This window comes from Salmo trutta, unplaced genomic scaffold (genome assembly GCF_901001165.1).
Source record: "Salmo trutta unplaced genomic scaffold, fSalTru1.1, whole genome shotgun sequence".
Lineage (NCBI taxonomy): Eukaryota > Metazoa > Chordata > Actinopteri > Salmoniformes > Salmonidae > Salmo > Salmo trutta.
In genome coordinates, this window is record NW_021823319.1 from 1,449,796 (window position 1) to 1,460,171 (window position 10,376).

At 44.7% G+C, this 10,376-nt stretch overlaps 1 protein-coding gene across 5 annotated transcripts; it reads left to right on the forward strand.

The window, feature by feature from the left end:
• The first annotated feature begins 644 nt into the window (after positions 1-644).
• On the forward strand, positions 645-9,784 carry LOC115190114 (mitotic checkpoint protein BUB3). Of its 5 annotated transcripts, none has more exons than XR_003877105.1 (9): positions 645-805; positions 3,030-3,224; positions 3,449-3,518; positions 3,633-3,784; positions 4,020-4,178; positions 6,266-6,443; positions 7,205-7,421; positions 7,523-9,588; positions 9,620-9,784. XR_003877105.1 is itself a non-coding variant. In XM_029748600.1 (8 exons), exons 2-8 carry the CDS (start codon positions 3,030-3,032, stop codon positions 7,617-7,619), a joined length of 1,068 nt encoding a protein of 355 aa, XP_029604460.1. In that variant the 5' UTR covers positions 645-805; the 3' UTR covers positions 7,620-9,784. The 5 variants fall into 5 exon arrangements, 1 of the variants encoding a protein (XP_029604460.1); XR_003877106.1 differs by having other exon boundaries at positions 7,523-9,357; positions 9,404-9,784; XR_003877107.1 differs by having other exon boundaries at positions 7,523-9,357; positions 9,435-9,784.
• Positions 9,785-10,376: the final 592 nt, after the last annotated feature.

Sequence of the window (10,376 nt, forward strand, 5' to 3'; positions counted from 1 at the left end):
ACGCCATGTTCGCACCTCCTCCCACGCCATGTTCGCACCTCCTCCCACGCCATGTTCTCACCTCCTCCCACGCCATGTTCGCACCGCCCTCACAGCTTTCCTTCCATTGAAATTGAATGGGAAGCGGTGTTACACCGCGCAGCTCCTTCTGCTAGTGTACACCAGGCATGAAGTACCATGGCAAATGCGCCATTCTGCTGCTTGACAGGCAAAATATAGGAAATTAACCTAAACCACTCATACTTGTCATATTTGTTCAGTTTTATTTTATATATCTTAAATATCATATTAATGGCGGCCAATATCGTGAGGCTACCCTACGTATCTGAAATTGCATGATTATTAACGTTTACTGATCGTGAAAAGCAAGCAGTTATTTTGCTATATAACTTTATAACGATAGAACATTTGCGCAATGGAATAATTTGACATTTGTAGGCCTGACTATGTTCTTCAAGAGGTTTTGATATAACAACCAAATAGTTAACATTTTATTTAACAATACCTTTTAAAAAAAACGACACGGAGTTGTCAACGGTTTTAAGATACTGTTATTTTTAAATATGTCCCATGTCACATGACCCATGGACTCGACAACGGAAGAGAACTTTTCAAAGAATCACGAGCCAGGCGGGAAAGTTGGTTATTCGTTCTGACCAATCAATTCACTCGTGTAGCAACGCTGCTGCGGAGTGTCTACAGCGGAGCGGGTCGAGGAAACCAAACATATTAGTCTATAAGATAAACAACGAGTTATTTGTCGAATTTTATACCCAAGGAGGTACTTCAGCGCAAACCAAGAACGGTGAGTTTAAAAAACAAAATCTTAGTTGATTGACAAAAATAATCTAGCTAAAGCATTATCAATCTATAGCTGGCGAGTTAGCTTGCAAACGGCTAGCCAGCCAGCTAGCTAGCTAACCGGCGAGAGTTGGCCTGCTTTCGCCATCCACGCTTGCTAGTTAGCTGCTAACGTTAGCTACTAATATTAGCTAACGTTAGCCAATGTTACCCGATAGAAAACAGCTGATTAGCTAACGTTAACCAATGTTACCCGGTAGAAAACAGCTGATTAGCTAACGTTAACCAATGTGCAAGTAGTTGAGACCAAGTTGGCTAGCTACTGCGGACCAACTAGCTAGCCAGTTACGTATACTAACTAGTTAATCACATTAGCTAGCCTTCCCTACCCACACAACTAAGTTAGCTTGCTAACTTGCTAGATTTTCAGCACACCCAATTCATGTTCTTGAATTTCCAGGACTGTAACGTTCTCCTGTATAAAAACTTTACAGGTCATGTTGCGTTACATGTAAAACTAAATGCATGCTTTTCAATCGATCGCTGCCTGCACCTGCCCGCCCGTCCAGCATCACTACTCTGGACGGTTCTGACTTAGAATATGTGGACAACTACAAATACCTGGTTAGACTGTAAACTCTCCTTCCAGACTCACATCAAACATCTCCAATCTAAAGTTAAATCTAGAATCGGCTTCCTACATCGCAACAAAGCATCCTTCACTCATGCTGCCAAACTTACTCTAGTAAAACTGACTATCCTACCGATCCTGGACTTCGGTGATGTCATTTACAAAATAGCCCCCAACACTACTCAGCAAACTGGATGTAGTCTATCACAGTGCCATCCGTTTTGTCACCAAAGCCCCATATACAACCCACCACTGCGACCTGTATGCTCTCGTTGGCTGGCCTTCACTTCATAATCGTCGCCAAACACATTGGCTCCAGGTCATCTACAAGACCCTGCTAGGTAAAGTCCCCCCTTATCTCAGCTCACTGGTCACCATAGCAGCACCCACCTGTAGCACGCGCTCCAGCAGGTATATCTTTCTGGTCACCCCCAAAGCCAATTCCTCCTTTGGTCGTCTCTCCTTCCAGTTCTCTGCTGCCAATGACTGGAACGAACTACAAAAATCTCTGCAACTGGAAACACATATCTCCCTCACTAGCTTTAAGCACCAGCTGTCAGAGCAGCTCACAGATCACTGCACCTGTACATAGCCCATCTATAATTTAGCCCAAACAACTACCTCTTCCCCTACTGTATTTATTTTATTTATTTTGCTCCTTTGCACCATATTATTTATATTTTAACTTTGAACTTTCTTCAAACTACAAATCTACCATTCCAGTGTTTTACTTGCTATATTGTATTTACTTTGCCACCATGGCCTTTTTTGCCTTTACCTCCCTTATCTCACCTCATTTGCTCACATTGTATATAGACTTATTTTTCTACTGTATTATTGACTGTATGTTTGTTTTACTCCATGTGTAACTCTGTTGTTGTTTGTGTCGAACTGCTTTGCTTTATCTTGGCCAGGTCACAGTTGTAAATGAGAACTTGTTCTCAACTTGCCTACCTGGTTAAATAAAGGACTTGTTCTCAACTGGCCTACCTGGTTACATAAAGGACTTGTTCTCAACTGGCCTACCTGGTTACATAAAGGACTTGTTCTCAACTGGCCTACCTGGTTAAATAAAGGACTTGTTCTCAACTGGCCTACCTGGTTAAATAAAGGACTTGTTCTCAACTGGCCTACCTGGTTAAATAAAGGACTTGTTCTCAACTGGCCTACCTGGTTAAATAAAGGACTTGTTCTCTACTAGCCTACCTGGTTAATAAAGGACTTGTTCTCAACTGGCCTACCTGGTTAAATAAAGGACTTGTTCTCAACTGGCCTACCTGGTTAAATAAAGGACTTGTTCTCAACTGGCCTACCTGGTTAATAAAGGACTTGTTCTCAACTTGCCTACCTGGTTAAAAAAGGGGAAATAAAATCTAAAATAAAACATGTTGGCTGGTTTGTTTATTTCACCAACACAAGTATGACAGCTTAGCTAACAAGCTAAGCATCATACCTGGTCATGTTATGGTTTTCAATAGATACATCCCTGCTTTCTCCATCTAACTTCAGGGGTGAACTACTCTGCAGGAAAACTCCCAACCCTCCTACAGAATCCCAGTATGACCTAATAGCTGTGGTATCTGTTCTCTCCCTGCAGATGACTGGCTCGAACGAGTACAAACTAAACCAGGGCCCAGAGGACAGTATCTCTGCTGTTAAGTTCAGCCCCAGTACAGGCCAGTTCCTTCTAGTGTCCTCTTGGGACTGTACTGTCCGGCTCTACGATGTGGGAGGCAACTCCATGAGGATCAAGTATTCACACCTGGCACCTGTGCTGGATTGTGCTTTCTATGTAAACAAGTTTCCTTTTTTTGTTGGTGTCATAAGCATTCCATAGTAATCAGTTACTCCATTTTTAAATGCAGAGTTGTCTACTTTGCCGCAGTCACACACACACACCAAGAAGAAGAAGAAACATGACAATATTGTTAAAGTAAATTTCTACAAACAATGTAAAATGGTGTGTGTCCCCCCGGTTAAGGAATATGTTTGAGTCAGATATCTCTTCTGTTGTAGGACCCTACACATGCTTGGAGCGGAGGCTTGGACACGCAGTTGAAAACACACGACTTGAATACAGATCAAGGTGTGCCTGTCGATTTTTATATCACCACTGAATTGTGTGCTTTCCTGTTAATATTAGATGAACAGTGTTTTTTTTTTGTTTTTTTTACGGTCACGTATTTTCTCCCTTGTGTAGATACAATAGTTGGGACACACGACGCCCCCATTCGCTGTGTGGAATACTGTCCAGAGGTCAACGTCATGGTAACGGGTAGCTGGGACAGGTCAGTCAGGCTGTGGGATCCCAGGACCCCCTGCAACGCTGGCACCTTCACACAACCTGAAAAGGTAAAGCTAACAAAACCTCTGTATGAAACATTCCTGGGCAAACTTTTATATGTTTACATTCATAAAGACCAAAGTACACATTGACCTCATTCTCAATTCTGATTTGAAGTTAAAAAATATATAGTCTGTTTTGGTGAGAATGGACGTACTTACTGGCATATGGACATTGAGAGAAATTGTTTGTGATACACACATTTTTAAGACTGTTCTCATGTCTTTGTCTCTTTTAACGAAGGTGTACACCCTCTCTGTGGCTGGTGACCGTCTGATAGTGGGGACAGCGGGGAGAAGGGTGTTGGTCTGGGACCTGAGGAATATGGGTTATGTCCAGCAGAGGAGAGAGTCCAGTCTGAAATACCAGACAAGAGCCATCAGGGCCTTCCCTAACAAACAGGTAAACCGCTAGTCTAGCTCAGTACCAGACACGAGCCATCAGGGCCTTCCCTAACAAACAGGTAAACCTCTAGTCTAGCTCAGTACCAGACACGAGCCATCAGGGCCTTCCCTAACAAACAGGTAAACCTCTAGTCTAGCTCAGTACCATCAGGGCCTTCCCTAACAAACAGGTAAACCTCTAGTCTAGCTCAGTACCAGACATCAGGGCCTTCCCTAACAAACAGGTAAACCTCTAGTCTAGCTCAGTACCAGACAGGAGGTATCACTTCCCTAACAAACAGGTAAACATCTAGTCTAGCTCAGTACCAGACAGGAGGTATCACTTCCCTAACAAACAGGTAAACATCTAGTCTAGCTCAGTACCAGACAGGAGGCATCACTTCCCTAACAAACAGGTAAACCTCTAGTCTAGCTCAGTACCAGACAGGAGGTATCACTTCCCTAACAAACAGGTAAACATCTAGTCTAGCTCAGTACCAGACAGGAGGTATCACTTCCCTAACAAACAGGTAAACCTCTAGTCTAGCTCAGTACCATCAGGGCCTTCCCTAACAAACAGGTAAACCTCTAGTCTAGCTCAGTACCAGACAGGAGGTATCACTTCCCTAACAAACAGGTAAACCTCTAGTCTAGCTCAGTACCAGACAGGAGGCATCAGGGCCTTCCCTAACAAACAGGTAAACCTCTAGTCTAGCTCAGTACCAGACAGGAGGTATCACTTCCCTAACAAACAGGTAAACCTCTAGTCTAGCTCAGTACCAGACAGGAGGCATCAGGGCCTTCCCTAACAAACAGGTAAACCTCTAGTCTAGCTCAGTACCAGACATCAGGGCCTTCCCTAACAAACAGGTAAACCTCTAGTCTAGCTCAGTACCAGACAGGAGGTATCACTTCCCTAACAAACAGGTAAACCTCTAGTCTAGCTCAGTACCAGACAGGAGGCATCAGGGCCTTCCCTAACAAACAGGTAAACCTCTAGTCTAGCTCAGTACCAGATAGGAGGTATCAGGGCCTTCCCTAACAAACAGGTAAACCTCTAGTCTAGCTCAGTACCAGACAGGAGGTATCACTTCCCTAACAAACAGGTAAACCTCTAGTCTAGCTCAGTACCAGACAGGAGGCATCAGGGCCTTCCCTAACAAACAGGTAAACCTCTAGTCTAGCTCAGTACCAGACCAGAGCCATCAGGGCCTTCCCTAACAAACAGGTAAACCTCTAGTCTAGCTCAGTACCATCAGGGCCTTCCCTAACAAACAGGTAAACCTCTAGTCTAGCTCAGTACCAGACAGGAGGTATCACTTCCCTAACAAACAGGTAAACCTCTAGTCTAGCTCAGTACCAGACAGGAGGCATCAGGGCCTTCCCTAACAAACAGGTAAACCTCTAGTCTAGCTCAGTACCAGACAGGAGGCATCAGGGCCTTCCCTAACAAACAGGTAAACCTCTAGTCTAGCTCAGTACCAGACAGGAGGCATCAGGGCCTTCCCTAACAAACAGGTAAACCTCTAGTCTAGCTCAGTACCAGACAGGAGGTATCACTTCCCTAACAAACAGGTAAACCTCTAGTCTAGCTCAGTACCAGACAGGAGGCATCAGGGCCTTCCCTAACAAACAGGTAAACCTCTAGTCTAGCTCTGTACTTCTCTAACCTCTCCTTGGGACCCCCAGACCTTTCATTCTTTAGTTGTAGCTCTGAACTTTCTCACTTGATTGACCTAGTGAAAGGGCTTGATGATTAGTTGAATCAGGTGAGTTAGCTGTAGGATAGTTAAAATACATGGAACTGTTTGGGTCCTGAAGAGAGGTTGGATGAACCCCTGGTCTGACTGTCACACGTCTGTGGGCTGGGTAGAAGGTGACGTCATATCATAATACTAAACGTCACTTTAGATGGTGCTTTTATCCACAGCGACGTGCGGTGACGTCATACATGTTTTAGTAGACCTATGTGATCCCCCCTTGCTGGACTTGAACCCATGACCTTGGTATTGCTAGTGCCGCACTCTAATCAGCTGCGCCAGACAGGACAACACATCGCTGTCTGTCTGTCTGTCGGTGAGACCAGATGTTATTGTCTGTTTGAAGGGCTATGTCCTGAGCTCCATAGAAGGCCGTGTTGCCGTGGAGTACCTGGACCCCAGCCAAGAGGTGCAGAAGAAGAAGTATGCCTTCAAGTGCCACCGTCTGAAGGAGAACGGGATAGAACAGGTCTATCCTGTTAACGCCATCTCCTTCCACAGTGTTCACAACACCTTCGCCACAGGTGAGATACTTTCTATTGTCACTAATAATAATAAAACTCAGCAGTCATTCATCATTTACACTGCTTTAATGTTCAACTACAATTTAAAAACAAGGAACAATTATTGAACCAAAATATAAAACAATTATCTATGAAGGTTGATTTTTTTATTTCCTGCTGTGTTTATGGTCTATTATGGTCTATTATCATGTGTGGCTCAGTTGGTAGAGCATGGTGTTTGCAACGCCAGGGTTGTGGGTTCGATTCCCACGGGGGGCCAGTACGGAGAAAACAATGTATGCATTCACTACTGTAAGTCGCTCTGGATAAGAGCGTCTGCTAAATGACGTAAAAAATGTGACCTATTGGATTAATATCGCCATGGTTACACTCAAGGGAACACTCGATGAGTGATTCGCCTCTAGATTATAATCTTGTAAACTCTTTTAACTTCTCTGTAGATAAATCTCCACCGTTGACCTTTTGACTCTCTGTCCTTCTACTACCAGGTGGTAGATAAATCTCCAGCGTTGACCTTTCTGAAACCCTCTCTGTCCTTCTACTACCTGTAGATAAATCTCCAGCGTTGACCTTTCTGAAACCCTCTCTGTCCTTCTACTACCTGTAGATAAATCTCCTCCGTTGACCTTTGATCTTTTGACCCTCTGTCCTTCTACTACCTGTAGATAAATCTCCAGCGTTGACCTTTGACCTTTTGACTCTCTGTCCTTCTACTACCTGTAGATAAATCTCCTCCGTTGACCTTTGACCTTTTCTACCAGGTGGTTCAGACGGCTTCGTGAACATTTGGGATCCTTTCAACAAGAAGCGTCTGTGTCAGTTTCACCGTTACCCCACGTCGATCGCCTCCCTGGCCTTCAGTAACGACGGCTCCACGCTGGCCATCGCCTCCTCCTACATGCAAGAGCAGGGAGACATCGGCCACCCCGAGGACACCATCTTCATCCGCCAGGTCACAGACGCAGAGACTAAGCCCAAGTGAGTCAGTCAGTCTTCTGTCTGATTCACACAATAGGGCCCCGATCTGATTGTGAACCTTGCTGTCTCGGGTAGTTTATTTTCACGTTGTCTCCTTTCAGCGCTGTTAGCTACAGCAACCATGATACAGGATCTACCGCATGGTGGATCCAGCCCAGTACAGCCCGGCTCGGCTCGGTTTGGCCCTATGTAGTGTGAAGCAGACTCTCCAGTCCAGATCCCGGCGGTGGTCTTGTCTGGACTGCGCCGCCACAATGCCGCTCACAGTTTTTTGTTTTGGTACATATGAATGGCTGCATTGACAAGGAGCAGGCAGCTGGTATTTATCTGGCCATCTAGCTCTCTAGCTCTCTCTCTCTCCACCTTTTACAATATCCCATAGTTGACAGACTGATGAGGACTTGACAAAATGGCTGCCTCCTGATCTGTTCTCTAGCTCTCTCTCTCTCCACCTTTTACAATATCCCATAGTTGACAGACTGATGAGGACTTGACAAAATGGCTGCCTCCTGATCTGTTCTCTAGCTCTCTCTCTCCACCTTTTACAATATCCCATAGTTGACAGACCGATGAGGACTTGACAAAATGGCTGCCACCTGATCTGTTTATGAATCTGGATGTGTGGATCCAGGAGAGTCCTGAAGGCAGCTGAATGGCTCCATCTATACAAAACAACGTTCGCTGACCTTTATTCAGGTCAGCGAAGGTTGCCTATATTTTTAGGATTTTTTTTAAGGATTACATTTTTTTTTTTTACTGTGCCAATCTATTTGTACTTTAAAAATTAAATGTGTGCTTTATTAACAAATGTAAAAGGACTACACTCGTTTGTCTTCAGTTGTATCTAGCCCACCGCCCCCCTCTAATAATCTGGTGAAATTAGGTTGTTGTATCTAGTCCCCCGCCCCTCTAATAATCTGGTGAAATTAGGTTGTTGTATCTAGGCCCCCACCCCTCTAATAATCTGGTGAAATTAGGTTGTTGTATCTAGCCCCCCACCCCTCTAATAATCTGGTGAAATTAGGTTGTTGTATCTAGTCCCCCGCCCCTCTAATAATCTGGTGAAATTAGGTTGTTGTATCTAGCCCCCCGCCCCTCTAATAATCTGGTTAAATTAGGTTGTATCTAGCCCCCCCCGCCCCTCTAATAATCTGGTTAAATTAGGTTGTTGTATCTAGCCCCCCCCCACCCCTCTAATAATCTGGTGAAATTAGGTTGTTGTATCTAGCCCCCCCCCACCCCTCTAATAATCTGGTGAAATTAGGTTGTTGTATCTAGCCCCCCCCACCCCTCTAATAATCTGGTGAAATTAGGTTGTTGTATCTAGCCCCCCACCCCTCTAATAATCTGGTGAAATTAGGTTGTTGTATCTAGCCCCCCCCACCCCTCTAATAATCTGGTGAAATTAGGTTGTTGTATCTAGTCCCCCACCCCTCTAATAATCTGGTGAAATTAGGTTGTTGTATCTAGTCCCCCACCCCTCTAATAATCTGGTGAAATTAGGTTGTTGTATCTAGCCCCCCACCCCTCTAATAATCTGGTTAAATTAGGTTGTTGTATCTAGTCCCCCCACCCCTCTAATAATCTGGTGAAATTAGGTTGTTGCATCTAGCCCCCCCCCCCACCCCTCTAATAATCTGGTGAAATTAGGTTGTTGTATCTAGTCCCCCCACCCCTCTAATGATCTGGTGAAATTAGGTTGTTGCATCTAGCCCCCCCACCCCTCTAATAATCTGGTGAAATTAGGTTGTTGCATCTAGCCCCCCCACCCCTCTAATAATCTGGTGAAATTAGGTTGTTGCATCTAGCCCCCCCACCCCTCTAATAATCTGGTGAAATTAGGTTGTTGCATCTAGCCCCCCCACCCCTCTAATAATCTGGTGAAATTAGGTTGTTGCATCTAGCCCCCACCCCTCTAATAATCTGGTGAAATTAGGTTGTTGCATCTAGCCCCCACCCCTCTAATAATCTGGTTAAATTAGGTTGTTGTATCTAATAATCTGGTGAAATTAGGTTGTTGCATCTAGCCCCCACCCCTCTAATAATCTGGTTAAATTAGGTTGTTGTATCTAATAATCTGGTGAAATTAGGTTGTTGCATCTAGCCCCCACACCTCTAATAATCTGGTGAAATTAGGTTGTTGTATCTAATAATCTGGTGAAATTAGGTTGTTGCATCTAATAATCTGGTGAAATTAGGTTGTTGCATCACTCTTCTCAGACCAATTGAAAAGGAATACGGGTTTTTCCTGTAACGACATGACTATTGATTTGTCTAAAGAGTCGGATAAAGACTAAAGACAAAATCCAATTAGTTGCGGTAATGCATTTTCCAATAATCAATAAAGACTTGTTAATGACTCCAGAGATCCTGTCCCAGCAGGTGAATTACGTTTTCTACGTCCTTCTGTGATTCGATGCAGAACTACGGGACCCACTACTTCACATGGGTAGTTCACCAGCAGTTGGCAAAGCATAAAGACGGGCAACTCTCAGGACCTCGCTCTCTCTCTCTCTCTCTCTCTCTCTCTGTCTCTCTCTGTCTCTCTCTGTCTCCTCTCTGTCTCTCTCTCTGTCTCTCTCTCTGTCTCCTCTCTGTCTCTCTATCCTCTCTCTCTCTCTCTCTCTGCTCATCGTCTCTGCTCATCTGTCTCTCTCTGTCCCTCCTCTCTCTTTGCTCTCTCTTATCTGTCCCTCTCTCTCCTGCTCTCTGTCTCCTCTCTGTCTCTCTCTCTCTGTCTCTCTTCTCGTCTCTCTCTCTGGCTCTCTGTCACTCTGTCTCTCTCTGTCTCTCTCTCTGTCTCTCTCTGTCTCTCTCTGTCTCTCTCTGTCTCTCTGTCTCTCTGTCTCTCTGTCTCTCTCTCTCTGTCTCTGTCTCTGTCTCTCTCTCTCTGTCTCTCTCTCTGTCTCTCTCTCTGTCTGTCTGTCTCTCTCTGTCGCGCTCTCTCTCTCTCTG

Excerpts from the sequence above, each read along its gene's own strand:
- LOC115190114 (XM_029748600.1), top strand. The coding sequence starts at position 3,030 with ATGACTGGCTCGAACGAGTACAAACTAAACCAGGGCCCAGAGGACAGT. Across the intron at positions 3,225-3,448 it reads TGCTGGATTGTGCTTTCTAT|GACCCTACACATGCTTGGAG; the intron begins GTAAACAAGTTT and ends CTTCTGTTGTAG. Across the intron at positions 3,519-3,632 it reads CGACTTGAATACAGATCAAG|ATACAATAGTTGGGACACAC; the intron begins GTGTGCCTGTCG and ends TCCCTTGTGTAG.